Source organism: Falco biarmicus, chromosome 9, assembly GCF_023638135.1.
Source record: "Falco biarmicus isolate bFalBia1 chromosome 9, bFalBia1.pri, whole genome shotgun sequence".
NCBI lineage: Eukaryota > Metazoa > Chordata > Aves > Falconiformes > Falconidae > Falco > Falco biarmicus.
In genome coordinates this window covers 4,794,895-4,813,938 of record NC_079296.1, presented here as the reverse complement: position 1 = coordinate 4,813,938, position 19,044 = coordinate 4,794,895, and the positions used below count along the sequence as shown (strand labels likewise).

General features: G+C 64.0%; 1 protein-coding gene across 1 annotated transcript; it reads left to right on the top strand.

Annotated features, from left to right (window-relative positions):
* Positions 1–971: 971 nt before the first annotated feature.
* Positions 972–16,891, top strand: FIBCD1 (fibrinogen C domain containing 1). The gene is made up of 7 exons (XM_056352971.1): positions 972–1,174; positions 6,501–6,977; positions 7,956–8,115; positions 8,874–9,010; positions 14,390–14,486; positions 14,803–14,982; positions 15,318–16,891. Exons 1-7 carry the CDS (start codon positions 1,103–1,105, stop codon positions 15,575–15,577), a joined length of 1,383 nt encoding a protein of 460 aa, XP_056208946.1. The 5' UTR covers positions 972–1,102; the 3' UTR covers positions 15,578–16,891.
* The last annotated feature ends 2,153 nt before the right edge of the window (positions 16,892–19,044 follow it).

Here is a 19,044-nt window from a genome sequence, read left to right as displayed (position 1 = left end):
GCAGTGCTGCGAAGGCACGGTAAAGAAAACCACATCCACAGCCGGGGGGTGGGGGGGGTGGGGGTGGGGGGCGGGATGGGGGGTGGTCAGGCTGGGGAGGGACCACTGCACAGGAGCTGGTGGCACACAGGGCCAGCACCATTGCTTTGGGCTGGCAACGCCAAGCTTTGGGCAAGTGATGCTCCAGCAGGCATCCATGTGAGCCCATGTGCTGGGGGTCCCAGCCGCTGCCTCCCCCCCAGCCAGCACCTGCTTTCCACCAAAGCAGGCATGGCCGGGGCAGGCCGGGCAGTGCGGGCAGTGCAGGGTTTTGCTAAGAGGCCCCTAGCATTTTGGCTACCCTTGGGCACAAAGGTTTTGGGGGGGCAATTCCCCCCCTCTCTCTGCCCAGCACCCTGCCCATACCTGCCCACTGGTGGGACCCCATCAGCATGGGGTGCTGAACTGGGGACCATGGCTTTGGAAAGGGGGTGAGTGGGTCCCCGGGGTACCCCCTGCCCTTACCTGACCCTGGCCCCCTGTGACACCCCTGGCACCACTGGCACCAACCCCTGCCTTACCTGCTGCCACTCGTCCAGCTGTGCTGCCACATCTGGGCAACTGCGGAGACCCAGGACAGGGTGACAGGGTGGGGGGCTTGGATCCAGGATGGCTCCAGAGCTATGGGGGGCGGGGGGGGGTGGGGGTGGTGGCGCACAGGGCAGTGCTGGGGGGCCGGGGGGATCCAGGGCAGTGCTGGGGGGCGGGGGGGATGCAGGGCAGTGCTGAGGGTCGCGGGGCTGTGCTGGGGAGCCGGGGCGAGTCGCCGGGGCATCACCGGGCGCTATCCCCGCGGCGGGGCCGGGGGAGCCCCGGGGGGAGCGGGGCGGGTGGGGAGGGAAGATCCACCCCCGTGTCCGTGCCCGTGTCCTCCCTCCCTCCCTCTCCTCCTCCTCCTCCTCCTCCTCCTCCTCCTCCCTCTCCTCCTCCTCCTCCGCCGCCGCCGCCGCCGCCCGTCCTCCCGCCGCGGCCAGCCGGGCAGCGCGGGCGGGCCGGGGGCTGCGCTGCCACCGAGGGGTCCTGAGGGGGGGTCTGGGCACTTGGGCTGGAAGTTGGTGACACGATGGGGAACGAGCGCTGGAAAACCATGGGAGGAGCCTCGCAACTTGAGGACGGGCAGCAGGAGAAATCGCAGGTACCGGGCGGGGGGCTGCGGGGCAGGGGCCGGCCCGGGGGTCCCACAGACACCGCCACCACCACCCCCGGTCCCTCAGCGAGTTTTTTATCCCCGTGCACCTCGGCTGGGTGGGCTGGTCCCCGGACACCCCCGTGCCGACATCCCCGGACTGCCTCCCCCCGCCCCGATTTATGGACTGTATTTATTCGCAGCCGGTGTCCGCCCCCCCCCCCCCCTCCCGAATTAGGGAGTTAATTTCTTTGCAGCCGGAGCCCCCGGCCCGCAGCGGCGGGCAGCCCCCGGCCCGGCAGCAGGCGATGCTCGGGGCTGCCCCCGGCCCTGGACAACCGCTGGAAATAACCCCTGGAAAGGGCTGGGGCACCTCGGCTCCCTGCTGCGGCCAGCGCCGTCCCGCGTGCTTCAGGGACCCCCGGCTGCCCGCCCCCCCCGGACCCCTCCCCCGGGTGCGTTTGGGGGGATGCCGGCGGTGCGGGGTGCGGCGGAGGGGGCAGAGCTGCGGCGGGGGCGGGGGAGCCTGTTCGCACAGCGCCGGGGACCGCTCCGGGGGGCGCGTACGGCCCCCCCAGCACGGCACGGCACGGCACGGCACGGCACGGCAGCGCGGGCAGGGCAGTGAGGGCAGCGCGGGCAGGGCACGGCAGGGCAGTGTGGGCAGGGCTGCATGGCCGGGGCAGGCAGGGCAGTGCGGGCAGGCAGGGCAGTGTGGGCAGGGCTGCATGGCCGGGGCAGGGCAGGGCAGTGCGGGCAGGGCAGGGCAGGGCAGCACGGTGCAGGCAGGGCAGCACGGTGCAGGCAGGGCAGTGCGGGCAGGGCTGCATGGCCGGAGCAGGCAGGGCAGTGCAGGACGGTGCGGGCAGGCATGGCCGGTGCAGGCAGGGCAGCACGGTGCAGGCAGGGCAGTGCGGGCAGGGCTGCATGGCCGGAGCAGGCAGGGCAGGGCAGGACGGTGCGGGCAGGCATGGCCGGGGCAGGCAGGGCAGTGCGGGCAGTGCAGGACGGTGCGGGCAGGCATGGCAGCCGCCCTGCCCGCCCTCTGGACGGGAAGGGAAGGGGTGCGGAGCGTGGGCAGGCGCGCCTGGGGAGAGCTGGGGCAAGGCGGGTCCTGCTGGAGCCTGTGAGCCCAGGGAAGGAGCCCAGAGCCGGCGGTACCTGCCCTTGCTCCGCGCCCCGGTGCTGGGCGCGGGGGGGAACAGCAGCCGTGAGACACACTCGCCCCCGGGTCTGCCACCTGCCCCCCCACCTCCCACCCCGGCCGTGCAGGAGAGCACTCCTGCCTGCCCCCCTTCTGCACAGCCCTCCCCCGCCCGAGCAGCCCACCCGCGCCGAGCGGCTCCCTCGCCTCGCTGGAGAGGGGCTGCCCACCCCCAGGGCCACGGGAGACCCTCCGGGTGAGAAACCTCGCTCTCCCCGCAGCCCCCCCACCCCCCCCCCCGCGGCAGGCCCCCGAGCAGGACTCCGAGCGGTGCCGTTCGGCTGGAGCTCCCGGCTGTGGCCCCCCGGCCCCGGGGGGCGCTGGGCAGGATGGACCCAGCCCCACCACGGCCCCGAGCCGGTGGCTCATGCAGGGGGATGCGAAGGAGGCACCGAGTGTGCTGTGCAGCCGGTGCTGGGCTTCCCCCCAGTAAGCTCCAGTGGGACCCATCCCAGCCCGCCTGCGTGTCACCCACGGAGCCGGCTCCGGTTCCCCCGCTCGCCCTCCCCATTCCTCTCCTCGCTCCTCTCCTCGCCCTTCTCCCTCTTCCCCCTCCTCCCTCCCTCCGCAAAGCGCACCGTGCCTAGGAGCAGGAGCAGGCAGGCTTTGGATGACGGAGGAGAGCAGGTAACAGGAGCGGGATTCGGTTCCTCTGCCTCCATCCACGGCGTTGGGCTCTAGGAGGGCGCGGGTAGCAGCAGGGGGGCAGCTGGGGTACAGCCCCTGCCCCAGCCTGAGCAGGGCTGGGGGCTGCAGCCCTGCACAGAGCCGAGCGGCAGCAGAGTGGGCAGGGAGGGTGGCGAGGCTCGGGGGCAGCGGAGCAGCGCAGGGCAAGCAGCTGGGATGCCAAACGTGCTGCCGGAGCCGCTCTGGAGTGAGCAGTGGGCTGGGGAATGGGGGCCTGGCCCTTGCTGCCCTGGGGCTCCTTCGGAGCTGGGTGGACTGTGGCAGTGAGGTGCGAGCACCTGGGCTAAAGTTTGCCCCAGCAGCTGAGCCTGGGCAATGCAAACCAGTGCCCACCTGCCTCAGAAGCAGAGCCGGGGTCCTGGTTTGTGCCTGGCTGAGGGCACAGCTCAGGCGGAGAGCGCCAGGGCTGCCCACCATCGCTGCCTCCCACCCCGCAGCGCAGCAGGCAAGCTGGCAAAGGGCAGCGGTTTTGCCAGGAGCAAAGGGCTCCTCCTCATCAAAGAGTATCTCCCATGGCAGAGCTCAGCCTCTTGCCACCACCGCCTGTCCACGCTCCCCAGGGGCCAGCCCACTGCCAAGCTCTGCGCCAGCTGCCCCAGGGACAAGGCAGCCCGTGTCCTTCCCTCCTTGCAGGCTGCATGTGGTGGAGCTGCTGTCTCCCATCCCCAGCACAGCCGCTTGCCTGTCTGCCTGGCTGGGGAGGCTGGGGGATGCTTGGGAGAGGTGATGGGTGATGGGACTGCGGGAACCTACAGCCCCCGGGTGCAGGGCAGCCTGCAGGGTGCTGGTGCGGTGTGGCTGGGACACCAAGGACTTGGCCCCCATGGGTGGCCAAGCACAGAGCTCCTGGCTGAGCCAGCACAGGGCATGGAGAGCCTGGCTCAGCTTTGTACCAGGGGAACCACAGTGCCTTGGTTCCTGCCTTGGGCTCTCTACCAAGCTCCAGCCCCAGCTCCTGAGCAGGTTTGCAAGTGAAGCTCTGCTCATCCCGAGCACCTCCTAGTCTCGCAGCTTCTGCTTTCCTTAGGAAGGAATGATTTGGAGACATTGGGATCTCTAGCCCAATGGATGTTCCCAGGGGACATCAGTAACCGGGGCAGGGGGATGTCCTGCAGCTGCCTGAAAGTCTTGTTGAGAAGATCCAGGAACCAGAGGCCGTGCAACGTGCAGCAGAAACCCCTGGGGTCATGAGGGCTGTGGCCGTGGTGGGGCTGGAGCGTGCAGGAGAGGGGGCTCAGGGCCCTGTGCCGGGAGCTGGGCACGCAGCTGCGGTGCTGAGGTGCTGCGGAGGTTTAGGGGGACCCACACCCCAGTCTGGAGCATTACTGGTGGCGCTAGCTGAGCATTTCCCTCCTCTCCCCAGTGCAGGTTGCCAGGTAACACAACCTGCCAGCATCACACTGTGGGACTCACCAAGCTGCCACTGGCGTGGGTCTGTCGGTCACTTGCAAAGGGGGTTGGCCCCTGGTTCCTGCCCCAGTTCCCAGTGGGAGGGCAGTGATGCTGGGGCTCCAAGGCTGGAAAACAGCTGGATACAGCTGCTGGCCAGAGCTGCAGGATTTTGGTGTGTTAAAGCCCGGTTGGGATTTGTGCGGCTGTGGGAAAGGGAGTGTGGGCCGTGCACGGCTCTGCTCCTGAGACCCTTAATGCTCAGACGGGTCTCTCGGCCATCATTAGCCCATCTGTGTGTCCTGGCAAGCACATTTCGAATTGGGGACATCAGTGTGGTGGGGAGCAGCAGCATGCAGGGTGGGGGGGTGCAGAGCTGTAGAGCTGGAGGTGCTGTGATAGCCAAGATAGCCACAGGGACATGGTCACTGCTCACCCCACAGATCCCAAACCACCTGACGTTGCCCTCCAGTCAGCAGCCGTCCCTCCTGTCACTTCTGTGCTTGAAGGGTGCTGAGGGGCTGGGTCGAGCCCTGGTCCCAGGTATTCACTTGAGGGTATCAGGGCTGGGCATCTCTCACCTCCGTCTGCCACCATCCTGCTGCTCCTGGGTGCCCCTCATGCCCCAAGCCAGGGCTCCATGTCTACAAACCCAGGGCAAACTCCTTGACCCTCTGCCTGCCAAAACTCCACTTATTGCCTTTGACATCTCCTTTTAATGCACGCCAAGGGGCTGAGCCTGGGGCTGCTGCTTTACAGAGGTCCCTGCAGGGTGGCTTTCCATTCAGCCCAGAGCTGTCTGCATCTCCAGCTTCACTCCCTGGGCTGGGGGCGGGGGGGAACCCAGAGCATCCCCTGAGGCTGGTGGGGCATCACGGCCACCCAGACCCTGGCTGGCCAGCCCCACCGCAGCCGGGGTCACCTTAATGCAAACGGTTGCAGGAGTGGGAATGAAGCGAAGGGTGCTTGAAGGAAGGTGTCACTCCAGATAGATGTGCACAGGAGGGGACAGGGCCTGGGAAATCTTTGCAGATGCAGCAATTTTCCCCACGTTTCTGGGGAAAGTAGTCTTTGTCTCTCCGGATCTGCAGTTTTCTGGCAGCCCTGCAATTCCTTATGACAGCCATGGCTGGGGTCAGGGGAAAATCACAGCCTCTGTCCTGCAGGTGTAATGAGAAGGGGAGGTGGCAGGGGGACCAGGGGGCTGATGTGACTGGGTGGCAGCTCACTCCCTCTGCGCTGGCGGCGTGGGCACTGCCCACTTTGCAAGGAGAAAAGGCCCCTGGTGTGCATGGGGCAGCTCCCACGTGCTGGGCCAATGGGCCCCTGCAGCAGCAGAGCTGCGAAGGGGCTCGGGGCGGGTCAGAGACCTTTCCCACAGCAGGTCCCCCTCGCTGGGAGGCTCTGGGACAGGTCCCAGGGCTCTGGAAGCAGCTCTGCTCCCCTCCGGCAGGCAGCGAGCATGCAAGGGTATGCATGCCTTGCCGCAGCTGGGAGATGCCCCATGCAGAGAGGGTCCCTGTGATTCTCAGGGTGACCTGGCCCCAGCATGAACCCACAGCCTCCCCTTGCTGCTGGGCACAGCCCCTGCCTTCCCTCGCCTCCTTGCTTTCCCTGCAGTCCCTGCTCTGGAGGACACAGGTGGCGTTTTCCCTTTTTCTCCCCCTGTCTGTGCCCAGGGCAGCAGGGAGCCCCGCACGCACCTCCCAGGGAGCTGGGGTTGCTCCAGCTGAGTATCGCCACCTTAAATAAAACATGCCAGTGGGAGCCGGTGGCTGCCGTGCATTCACCTTCTTTATTATTTCATACCTCTGGCTCCCAGGTGGGTTTAGCCGCTTTGCTTGATGAGCACTCGCCCGTGGCCTGTGCATCCTTGGCAGAACCGCAGGGCTCCCTGGGGTCCCCGTGTTCCCTCCTCTACCACCCCCCCCATTTCCAACGTCACCTCCCTCGTTGCTGGACCCCCCAAAGCCTGTGAACGCACCTCTTGGATGAAAGCAAGCAGGATGGGTCTGCCTGGGTGGGTCCCGATGGTGTCCGTCTCTCTGTCCACAGAGGATGAGCTGCGGGTATATCCTGTGCACCGTCCTGCTCTCGGTGGCCGTCCTCCTGGCAGTGACAGTCACGGGGGCCATCCTCTTCATGAACCACTACCACACGCCCGTCACCGAGTCACCCCCTGTCATCAGCACCAACCCTGAGGAAGCCAATGCACTGGTCACCATTGAGAAAGCCGACAGCTCCCGCATCAACATCTTCATTGACCCCAACTGCCCTGATGCGGCGGGCACCTTCGGGCGCCTGGAGGGGCTGCAGACCTCCCTGCTGCGCGCCGTCACTGACCACGATGCTGAGGTGAAAGCCACCAAGAGCCAGCAGAAAGCCCTGCTGGTCACGGTGGCGGACGAGGTGGCCAAGCTGCTGACGCATGCTGTGCAGCTGCGTGCCGACTGCGATGGCCTCAAGAAGGGGCACAGTGCCATGGGGCAGGAGCTCAGCGCCCTGCAGGGAGAGCAGGGCAGGCTCATCCAGGTGAGCCAGGGCTGGCAGTGCTGCGCGGTGCTCCTCGGGGACAGACCCCCTGTCCCGATGCCCCTGGCGGGATGGCTGCTTGCAGGGGAGACTTCCAGCAGAAGGAGCTGAGGTTTAAGGCGAGTGCTTGGGAACTGCGAGTTAGGAAGCACAGCTCCAGCTCCAGCTCATCAGCTGCCTGCGTCTCACTGCCAAACCACCCCGGTGCCAGCAAGCTGGGTGTGCAGCCTCCCACGTTGCGGGTCTCCCGGCTCTAGGTCCAGTTTGGGGGTTCTGAGCGGAGCTGAGCACAGCACAGGATCATCCCAAGAGCGGTTCATGCAGCAGTCAGCCCCTGCCCCTTATTTATGTCCCCAAAATTTCCCAGCTAAAGAGCTGTGTTGAAATGCTTACCTGGGTATGCCAGGGGTCTGCCGGGTATCATAGCAAGACCCAGGGTGCGGCTGGATGCTCAGCTCGGTGCCTGTCACTCCTGGTGGTCATCTCCCTCTGGCCGGAGCTGCTCCATCCCCGCTGTTTCACTCCCCATCCTGCCGTTCTGCCATGGCCACCCCATGTCACTCGCCTGGCCTGGGTCACCTCAGGGGACGGCAGAGAGCTGGCGGCTGTCTCAGGACACAGCTATTCCTGCCGCCTACGCGATCCTGTCCCGTGCCCAGAGATGCCCTTTATCCCACAGGCTGGTGGCACCAACGCACACCAGTTTGGGGATTTCTCAGCCCTGCTGGCAATAGGCTCTATCTGGACCCTGACACCCAGCCAAAAAGCACCAGAGAAGCTATATGGGATCTGCTGTGGCTTTTATGTCCCCACCAGCCTGTACCCTGGCAGGGAGCATCGCTGCCTGCAGGCACTCAGGGAGCCGTGGGAGCGAGCAGAGCATCCTCATGGCAGGGTGGTCAAGGGGCTGGGGAGTGGAAAGGGTTTAACAACATTTAACCACAATTCCTTGTCTGCCCGTGTGTTGCCTGCCCACAGCTACTCTCGGAAAGCCAGACCAACATGGCTCGGCTGGTGAGCTCCGTCAGTGACATCCTCGACATGCTGCAAAAGGAGCGTGGCAGTGCCCGGCCCCGGCTCAAGGCCGACCTGCAGCGAGCACCAGCCAGGGGAGCGCGGCCCCGGGGCTGCTCCAATGGTGAGGTGGCATCCCCATCGGTCCCCGGGGAGAGGGATGCGCTTGGGGCTGCTCCTGGCAGGCAGAGGGGAGGGAGACAACCACCTGAGATGGGGAAAACCAGGCTGGAGAAGGGGTTTTATACAGCAGTAGGGCTGGCAAGGAGGTGGGGGAAATAAAGCAGGAGGGAGATGGAAAGCTGTGTCCTAGGAGGGGTGTTTCTCACCGCGCAGCCCCCAGCTGCCCATTAACTAGCCTGCAAAGCCATCACAAAAGCCACCTCATGCCCCTGCACACCCCCACGTTCCCCAGGAAGACATAGCTGGGGTGAAAGCGAAGCAAGAAGCAACCATTTGCCTTCATTTGGGTGCAGGGGGCTCACAACAAAGAGTCACATTCATCACAATTTGCTTAAGATGAAGCTGAGTAAGTTTGTCCCAGGGCTGGGAGCGTGTGCCCGCACAGCCTGCAGCTACCTCTGGGCCTTGGCTCCCTCCTCCCCAACTGGGTCCCAGACAAGCCCTTGCCGTCACATGGGGACATGGGGTCAGTCCCAGCTGGCTGCTGGGGTCGGGGGGTGCCGTGGTGGCTGTGTCCCCCCGGGCACTGCTCACCCTGAGCATCAGAGGAGAAACAAGGGAAAGAGCAAGGCAGCACCGAGCCGCCAACTAGAGCTGGCAGCAAGGTTAAGAGCCTGAAAGAAATGGCAAGACATTAAATTAGATCATTAATTAACCAGCTTTCCCCTCATCCCACCCCATCCCAACGCCACGCTGCAGGCTCCCGGCCCCGAGACTGCTTTGACATCTATGCGAGTGGACAGCAAGAGGATGGGATTTACTCCATCTTCCCCACACACTACCCCTCCGGCTTCCAGGTCTACTGCGACATGACGACTGATGGGGGCGGCTGGACGGTGAGCTGCCACCGTGCTGGGGGCCACTGGGTGATGCCACCGCCAGCCACGGGCTGTCCCTGCATCGGGATGCTGGGGGTGGGAGATGTCGCTCTCAGCACTTGGATGTGTCATCGGGGTGGGGACAGCTAACAGGGTCTGGCTGTGCACAGGGTGCCTGGTCCCACGGGCAAGCAGGCTTCGGGCTTGTCCGTGTCACCTCGGCAGAGCCACCTGGTGCCACTGGCTGGAGGCTTGGGGAGCTTGGCTGGGGCTGGCGGGTGGTGTCAGGCAGGGAGCTGGATGCCATGACCGGCGCTCGCTCTTCTCGGCAGCCTGCTGGGGCATGGCGTAGCTGCAGTTGTGCCATGGGGCGAATGGCTGTGCTTTGCCCCATCCTCGTGGTCCTGGGGAGCTCAGGACAGACCTCAAACCCAGCACATTTTGCCTTGCCTAACGCAGGGGTGCCTCTGGTGCCACGCTGATTCACTCGCTCCCCAGCTGCCCTGTAATCACAGTAACGGGGGCAGGGAGCGGGGGGGATGCTCTGGTAGCCCCAAGCCTGGAGACCCCCTTGCCCTACCCAGGAGGGCATCGCCCCAGGTGCTGGCAGGGCAGCAAAGGGGTCCCAGGGAAGGGGCGGTGGGCTCATGGGGAGGGGTGGGCAGGCAGCCTCTCCCCTGAGGACATGGTGGGTGAGCCAAGCCAGCCAGCACCCCTCCAGCTGGGTGTTCTAGGAAACAAATCCCCCACGATCTGATTCCCCTAAGCAGCTTTATGCAGTGCCAGGAGGGAGCTTAGCCCCCCTGCCCTTGGGGGGCCGACGAGCCTTTGACCTCGGTCTGCCAGGAGCCCACCCCAGGCAGGAGCAACCTGTCATGCACAGGCTGGTACCAGCAGCTCTAGGGGGGAAACTGAGGCACAGCACAGCCCTGGGGATGCCAGCTCCCAGGGGGCTCACAGAGGGAAAAGGAGGGGACCCCACCGGCTCCCCAGGGTGGGGAGGGTCCTTGCAAACCCTGTGCACAGTCTGCTGAGCCCAAGCACTGCCTGAAGAGCAGCCCAAGGTGATTAGCGAGATACTCAGAGGCTTATTTAAAGCTGCTGCAGCTCGGAGGGCTCTGGCTGGGCTGGGGAGGGGGTGAAGCAAATGATTTTACACCCAGCAGCACCGTGGGAGCTGGCAGAAGGGCCAGCCTGGCACTGCCGGCAGCATCGCAGCCAGGTAGCACCACCGCTTTGCCCTGCCTTGACCAGGGCTGAAGACCCCAACCCGGTGCCGAATCCTGGCGTTCCCGAGACAGGCGCATCCAGAGCGGGGCCGAGGGTGCTCACCCCAGGCTCCCATTTCTGAGGGCTGCTCTGCAGCAGAGGCTCCCAGACATTCCTCTGGTCCCTTAGGGTGCAGGGGGTATCTCAGCCGTCCCCCATGGGGCTGGAGATGTGGGGGTGTCCTTGGGGCACTGGATCACCCAGGCTCCAGGAAAGCCGTGGCACAGCTGAGCACCATGGTGCAGAGCCTGGGAAATTTCCTTCCCCTCCTCCTCCTCCAAAGCGATTACTCCTGACATTTGGGCTTATTTGCATGTGGGTGGGTGGGTGGAAGCAATGGCAGCAGCTGAATCAATTTTGACTCAGAAACTTGGGAGTTGCTGAGCTAAGCTTTAGCCTGCATGGACGGCTTAGAGACCACATGGAGCGGGGTAGGGGGAAGAGCCATCACTGGGGAGAAACCTGGCCAGGGTCACTCACTGGATGCTGCTCAGCACCTCCCCGTCCCCACAGCGTGATCTGCAGTGTCACCCTGTCCCCTTGCCAGAGGCAGGGTCCCCGGTGGTTACCCATCCCCTTTGTCGGGAAGGCTGAGCGAGGCACAGCCCTTGCCGGACCAACACCTCCCTGCGAGCCTGGGCAGCAGGAGCCCCCGCGCAGCTCTGGGGCTGTTTGCTGCCTGGTTTGCTTAGTAGGAAAGCAGAAATCTGTCAGGGAGGGCAGCCAGCATCAGTGTCCGTGCAGGGCAGGATGACATGAAGGCAAAGAGATGTGGGAGGGAAGAGCCAGGGAGCCCCCAGCACAACCCCCCAGTCCGTTTTATCCCCCCTTCAGTCCTGCCTACCAGCAGCAGGGCCACATTTGCAGCCAGCTGGGGCATGGGTCCAGGTCCGTGCCCACCAGCACCCACGGGAGCATCCATGTCCCGCACTCAGCACCGACTTTAATTGCAGCAACTCCCCCGGGCTGACCTAAGCTGCATGGCAGCTCCAGGCTGCAGCCAAGTAATTGCCCAGCCCGACCCCAGCTCCCCCCTTTGACACTCACCTCTGGCACTTTATTAAAGCAATAATGGGGTGACAGAGGGCAGAGGAGGCTTAGCATCCCGGGCAGCCTGAAAAGGTTGCTTCTTCACACGCTTCTTGTCTTTGGAAGTTTTTGCAAATGCCCCACACTGCTCCCAGTGCCCCTGTGCCTCCATCACTGCCCGGCCGGGGCAAAGCCCCTGGGATCAGCATCTTGTCCCTGTAAGCAACAGTGCTGTGATGGCTCTGGCCGCCTCAGCATCATTGTCCATGTACGGCACGTATTGGGAAGTGGTGGGAAAGCTGAAGGATGCGGAAGAAAAGGTTGTGCCAGCAGGATGAGGGCTGTGGTAATGTTAAGTGACAGCTTCCAGCTTCACAGGCACCGGCTGTGCCAGGGATGCTCACGGGCACGGCTTCGCCCAGCCTGCTCATCACTTGCCAGAGGGGTCCTGGAGCGGGCTGGGGGATCTGAGCAGACACTGATGCATTTACACATGGGCTGGGGGCAGCCGAAGGCAGTGGGTGAGACGAGCCTGGGGAAATGGGTGCTGCTTCCAAAAGATGTGATTTATGTGTCGCCATGCAGGGCAATGAGACACTTGTGCTGGCAGGGACAGGCAGGAGCAGCCGTGTCCCCGGCACGGGCAGCGCTGCCAGCCGTGGTGGCCGCAGGCTGTCACACAGCGTCGGCACTTCCCGGACACTGGCTCCCACTATGCTCCCAGTTTGTCTTCTCCACGGCTGAACCTGCAGCCGGTCTCCCCGTCTCCCCGCTGTGACAGGGGCCAGAGGAACGCCGTGGGGCTGGGGCTGGGGTCTGCGCCGCAGCTGCCAAAAACCTGGCCAGGAGCTTGAGCACTGTGGTGGCAGAAGGGGATGGCCAGGCGCCTGCCCCGGCTGTGGCTGGCTTTTGAGCCTGCTCAGGATTTGGTGGGGGCTGCAGGGAGAGGGAGCACAACGCACCTCGCACCAGTGCCATGGCAGGCACAGGCTGGCGCTCCCGCTTTTCTCTGGTTTTAACCCATTTTCCTGGGTTGGTGATTTGCAGGAGCCCAGCCTTGCCCTGCAAGCTCAGCGCGACTGGGGGAGGTAGAGAGCGGGGGAGATAAATATTTCAGCTTTGCCTTTAAAGAAGGGAAGGAAATCCTTTTTGCTTAAGAGGGGGTGATGCATATTTGATGAGGAGGAAAAGAGCAGCCAGGCAGGGCTGGGAGCGTGTGGCGAGCCTGCAGGTCACCGGTACACGCAGCATGCTGGTGCACGCAGTGTCCTGCACAGGGGTGGAGGAGGCTCCCATGTCCCTGTGCACAAGAGATGATGAGGATGGAGCAGGAGGCTCAGGAGGACACAGGACCTTCAGCACCCACTAGCCCTGCCAACCCGGTCTCAAGCCCCCTGGGGCTGAGCCTGGTAGGCAGCAGGGCACCGAGGGCCCCTGCGGTGCCCAGGGTGATTGCCAAGAGGTGCTGAGGCTCAGCCAGCGGCGATGTGCCCTACATGGCTCCCTGGGCACCACTCAGGCAATTGGCCTATTTACAGCCGGGGGTCAAAGCCGATTAAGAGGGGGCATCGGTGCCGCTTCAGCCGCCTTCCCCACGCAGCAGCACTGGAGCCAGTGCCGGCCGGGGAAAATCAGCTTTGGGCCCCCGTCCAGCCGTGCCATCCCCCTTTCCCAGCAAGCCTGAAGAAAGCCCCTTTAAACAGGCTTAACCACAGCTTCTCAAGTGCTCAATGCAGGGATAAAAATTAAGGCTCTAATTCTAGAAGGTAAGTACAGCAGGATCAGAGCTGTGCCATGCCGAGGAGTGTGCCGGAGCTTGCACCGGGCACCCATGGCTCCAGAAATGCCTGTCTGGTGAAGGGCAAACCAGCGTGAAGCTCACAGGCTGGGTCTGCTCCATGTGCCGGGATGAAACCCTGCGTTGGCAGGAGGGCAGGAGCGGCTCGGGGAAGGCAGCAAAGGAGCATCCCTGTGGGGGAGCAAACACGGCAGCTTCCCGGCTGGCGAGGGGCTTGGTGGCAGCTGGGTGGGATGCTGGGAGCAGGAACGGGCTTGGCGGCACAGCCCCCCCCCCCGAAGACGGGGTGCTCTGGCCCCTCGGCTGCCAGGGCATGGGATGGCTCTTCCTAAATCGCCAGGTGCCCTGGCCGCCCCCTCTGCAGCCACGGGAGTGTGGCACTTGGTGGGAATCGGGCAGGCTGGCTCAGCCAATTTTAATGCAATTAATCTAGGGCTGGAGGCTTAATTAAGTTCAAATGGTTAGACACGGAGCAGCATTTTCTGGATCACTGTCAATAAATCAAACCCGAAACTATGGATAAAAGGGGATGAAACACACAAGGCACAACATGTCGATAAGCAGACGGGAGAGAAAAAAGGAAAGGCTCCGAGGAGAAAAGCCTCACTGAGCCCCGGGGATCTGGCTGGGATTTGGGGGCTCTGCAGGAGCCGGGGCAGTCAGTGCCCCACAGTTAATTTCTCTGGGAGACTAACGAGGCTACCACAGGAACGATGCCCGATGATGGGGCGGCTGCCCAGGAGAGCGCGGAGACCCAGGAGGGGGAAATCAGCTGTTCAGTTTTACGCGGTACCGAGCGTCCTGCTCCTCGCGGGATGGCTCGGACTGACCTGGGCAGCACATGCTGCGGGGACAGATCTCAACTCCTGCCATCCATCCATCCGTCCGTCCATCCGTCCGTCTGTCCGTACCCCTGCTCACACAGGCAGCGGCAGAGCCCAGGCTGTTTCTAGCCAGGTGCCCACCCGTCCCGGGGGCACCGGCCACCTTCCCGCAGGGACACACCGCGGGTTTCCCAAGCTCTGCTCCTGCTTCCAGGCGGAGGGAGGATCCAGTGAAGAGTTCTGTCTGAACCGATTCACTCATCCCTGGGAGCCGGCGGATAATGATCCGGCATTTCCCTGGGGACCTGCTCGCCATCATCCCCCGGGTAATTACTGAGTTGAAAGGGTTTAATTTGTGCCCATGTCTAATAAGGTAGCGGTGGGGAGGGCTGGGCAGCATGGTGGGGAGCTGGGGGGCTGCTCGGGGTGCCCGGGCTCAGAGCAGCCCCATGACTGATGCCCCGCGTGTCTCCCCAGGTGTTTCAGCGGCGGGAGGACGGCTCTGTGAACTTCTTCCGTGGCTGGGAAGCCTACCGGGATGGCTTTGGGAAGCTGACGGGAGAGCACTGGTTAGGTGCGTGGGGCTGGCAGCGCTCACTCCTGGGCAGGCTGGCAAAGCCTGTCCACCCTCCCAGCCCCCCTGGGAGGTCCCAGGTTTCTGAAGGGACACCGAGACCCCCCTGGGCAGCACTCATGTCCTCTGTCCCCTGGGCAGGCGGGGAGGGGACCGGGTGGCTGCGCAGAGCCAGGGAAAGCGATGGGGCTGCTTGCCTAGCAAGGGCTGGAGGGTGGGAACCGCTCCCTGTCCCACCCGATGCCCCCTCCCCAGGGACCCCTGGCCACCCCAACCCCACCAGGGTCCCCACACTCACCTCCTCCCTCTGCCACAGGGTTGAAGCGGATCCATGTGCTGACGGTGCAGGGCAGCTACGAGCTCCGCATTGACCTGGAAGACTTTGACAACGGCACCGCCTTTGCCCACTACGGCAGCTTTGGCGTGGGGCTCTTCTCTGTTGACCCCGAGGAGGATGGGTACCCTGTCTCCGTCGCCGACTACTCGGGGACGGCAGGTAGGGTGGTGGGGCGCACTGGTCCCATGGGGCAGGGGGAACCCACAGCCACCAAACCCCCTCGCTAGGGTGTTAGCAGTCTCCTCTGGCACTGGTGCGGGTACCAGCTGCATCCCTGGAGCCAGAGGTGTCACCAGACATCCCTGGAGCCAGGGAGCTGGAGGCAGGAGAGGGGCTGCAGCTGGGCGTTTGCAGGGTGGGTGACCCGCAGTGCCCTGTACCTCACCAAAGGAGCCCCATGGGGGTGCCCAGGGGAGCCCCATGGGGCAGGAGCCAGCCCAAGGGCAGAGTGAGGGGCAGGAAGGGCCCATCACGGCTCCTCTCCCCCGGGGCAGGTGACTCCTTCCTGAAGCACAATGGGATGAAGTTCACCACCAAGGACCTGGACAACGACCACTCGGAGAACAACTGTGCAGCTTTCTACCACGGTGCCTGGTGGTACCGCAACTGCCACACCTCCAACCTCAACGGTCAGTACCTCAAGGGCCACCACAGCTCCTATGCCGACGGCATCGAGTGGTCTTCCTGGACCGGCTGGCAGTACTCCCTCAAGTTCACCGAGATGAAGATCCGGCCTGTCCGGGAGGAGAATTAGCTGGATGTCATGAGCTCCCCCACCCTGTGCCCAGCCCCCTGCCCTTCCCCACCACCCTGCAGCCCCATCCCCCCAGCTGCCATCCTCCCCAAGGGCTGGCCCATCTTCGAGGGGCCCCTGGGGAGCACCTGCCCTCGGTGAGGGTGGCTTTAGCTCCCGAGCACCCGTGGACATCACTGGACCTTTGCTTCCTACTGTCGTGGCTCCCCTGCAGCCAAAACAGGTCTCCCGGCCAGAGCATGACCCACGGCCGGTGCTCACGGCTGGGGCAGAGAGGGCAGTGGGATGCGGGGATTTGGGGAGCGGTGCCCAGTGGGGTCCAGCAGGGATGAGAAAGGGTTACCTGGAGGGAGAGAAGGGAGGGATGGATACAGCAGCCTGGGCAGGCTGGACACCTCTGCTTATCCCTGCTTTGGGCACCTGGCAGTGGCCTCATCAAGCTGGCAGGGGGCTGGGAGACACTGGCTGTGGCGAGCCCTGAGCTCCACAGAGCCCCCAGAACTGGGACAAGGCTGCTGCTCTTTGGTTCCAGCTCACCCCGTGGTGCCACTGGGGACAGGGAGGGCTCGGCTGGGCTGCAGCCCCTGCGGGTGCCTGAGTGTGCCAGTGATTCCTTCTCTGGTCTGCAAAACGCTCACCTCTCCCCCTGCAAGAGCAATGCAGCTGGAAAGGGACAACTACAAACTCCTTAGTCCCCGTTGTCCCTGGCCTGGCTCCTGGAGCCTCCCGGTGGGTCAGGTCACCCTACAGCAAGGCAGCGCGGTGCTGCAAGGATGCACACCCGGAACCGAGCATGGCACAGAGCTGTTTTGGCAGCGCTGGAGAGATGGGGAGCACAGCAAGGAGGAGAAGGAAAGGAAGGCTGGCTTCCCAGCATGGCTCTGCCTGCATTTTGCAGCTTCTCCCTCCCAACCAGACCCACTCAGATTCACATCAGACTTTTGCTATCCAAAAGCCCTGACCTTTTCTGAAACCCTTGGCTTTGGACAGCACAGCCGCCTGCCCCGCGCAAGCCACCTCTGCTCGCTCCCAGCCGGAGGATCCGCATTCATTTTCACCCAGGATGAGCCGCGCTCTGGCTCGGCACCTGCAGATATTCAAAGCCTTTCATTTCTTCAAATCCCATTAAGGTTTTGCAAAAAGAAGCCCCAAGTGGGGCTTAGCATCTGCAGGGCTCTGATAACCAGGCGGCAGGCGACGCCTCGCACCGGCTGACCCAAGGAGGAGCTGCCATGGGGTGTGGGGCTGACTTCCCCCTCTGGCTCCCTGCAAGGACTCAAATGGGGGATTCTGCCCCCCCCTGCAAAAAAAACCCACAAAACCCCCTGAGTGGGCTGTGTAGGAACAGGCAGGGGAGGGGGACAGCTGGGACCCTGCCACCCTTTACATGATTTTCTGCCTGTGCTACAGCAGCAACGGGGAGCAGAGTCCCCATGCCGGGCCCTGGCCCCGAGAGAGTCAGCCGGACAGGCTGCCCCGGGGGGGAGCACCTGCCACCCCCGTTAAAGGAGGCTTAAGGGGCAGGGAGATCAAAGGTTCATTTTCCCAACTGTGGCAGGTTTGTTCTTCCCTGCGTGCTTCTTAAGTCTTTCCCACCTGGGATCCTGTGCTAGACAAGCCCTTTCGCCTGCCAGGCGGGTCCTGTCTGTCCTGCCAGGGGAGAGGGACAGTGATGTGCTGGGGGTCACTGCACGTTTCCCCCCTGCCAGGGATGTTCATCAGAGCCCTCGGGCGAGGATGAGCTCTGAGCGCAGGCACCAGCTCTGCCCACTCCATCCCTGCCCAGAGCAGCTGGCCAGGCTGGCTTTCTGGGACGGTGGGATCTGGGGGAGCTCAGTGTGGCATTTCCCAGCCAGCACAAGAGCAGATGCCCCCGGCAGATTCCATGGGGCTTCCCGCACCCTGCCAGACCCCTCCAGAAAGGGTTCTGTGCAGGTGGGGAGCACAGCACCCATCTTTACTTTTTGTTCATTCATTTCAGTGGATTAGCTGTAGCTGGGTTTTCTAGTGCTTGCCTTCAGGACAAGAAGGCACAGAGCCACGTGCCCGGGTGGAAAGGCTCGTCCCCTCCCTGGACCCCTCCACCGGTGTTTTTCTGTGCCGGGGAGGGGACGTTGTATGTGCAGTTTGTCATAGCACACCCTTGAGTAACTGCCTGTGTCACCCAGGACTCCCTAACGACTTTGTTTTGACTTGCACGAGAGGTATTTAATCCATGCCGAGACGCAGGATTTCCCAGGATTATTCCCGAGAGCGCACGCATCACTCCGTGGCCCCGGATTAGGCTAAACCCGTCCGTGGTGACACCTCCCTGGAGAGGGGTGGGCAAGGGTGGCTGGGGGGGTCTGGGACCTGGCCACGGACCTTCCCAGCGAAGCTCTGGGCCAGGTCATGGTGTGTAGCAGTGCTGTCAAGTCTAGGTTGTGTGTGAGTGGTGTCCAACGCTGTACATGTGGACTTTCTAAACTCCTTAATAAAAGGAACTCATCGTTAGCTGGCGTGTCGGCAGCCATGCTCACAGCGCAGCGCAGGGGCATCGCTGGAGGAACCCACCAGAGTGATGGCAAAGGGAGCGGCAGCAATGGCCACGGCTCCTGCCGTGCTGCAGGTGACAGCTGCTTCCCCGTGCTGGGCTTGTGGCATGGCGTTCCTGGGAACCGGCCCATGGCGGGCTTGGCCTGCCAAAACTGCCCTGCAAAACTGCTGGGGAGACCTGGTGGGGCAGGGCTGGGGCAGCGGAGGCTTCCCGGGGCTCCAGGGGCTGCAGCCCAAACCCAGCACTGCGGGACCTCGGGGTGGCCCTGGGGCTGGGGCAGGGGGTGGTGGCAGGGCTTGGCACCAAGGGGACCCGGTCCCCCCATCTGCACTGATGGGCAGAGCACCGAGCGATGCTCCCGGCCCTTTCCCACTGCCCACCCCGCACCCTGCTCTGCCCCAGGCCAGGCCAGAGCCGGGAGGGGACGGCTGAGTGCCAGGCGTTGGGGACCACACGTTAGCACTGGTGGCTGCCCGCACTGGCCAGTGAGGGTGGGAGCACCTGGTCTTGCCCATGTGCGCCCAGTCCCTCTGCAGGTTTGGGGGTGCGGGGATCTCCACTGGTGCCTGTGCACCCACCACACTTGCACGCGTGGCTGGGACCCCCAACAGCCACACATGAATATGTACCAGCCGAGGGGGCTGGGGACACTCATGCCCCCAGACAAGACCCTCCCTCCCACCAGCATCCCCACCAGCTGCCGGTGACTCAAGGCCAGCTTCAGCCCAGGGTGCACCCAGCCGCTCCTCTAAATGAGGCGGCAAACGAAGGAGGCGCGTTAATCAGCAGTGGTGCCGTGCTCCCATTGTGGTGGCTCGGCCAGCCCCCGTCCCCCCCCGCCAGCCCCCTCCCCGCCAGGATCCCAGGCTGTGCTCTGTGCAGCCACAGCCCTGCGAGCCGGCCACGCGCTCAAGGGGTGACACGGCAATTA

Excerpts from the sequence above, each read along its gene's own strand:
- FIBCD1 (XM_056352971.1), top strand. The coding sequence starts at position 1,103 with ATGGGGAACGAGCGCTGGAAAACCATGGGAGGAGCCTCGCAACTTGAG. Across the intron at positions 1,175-6,500 it reads GGCAGCAGGAGAAATCGCAG|AGGATGAGCTGCGGGTATAT; the intron begins GTACCGGGCGGG and ends CTCTGTCCACAG. Across the intron at positions 8,116-8,873 it reads GCCCCGGGGCTGCTCCAATG|GCTCCCGGCCCCGAGACTGC; the intron begins GTGAGGTGGCAT and ends GCCACGCTGCAG.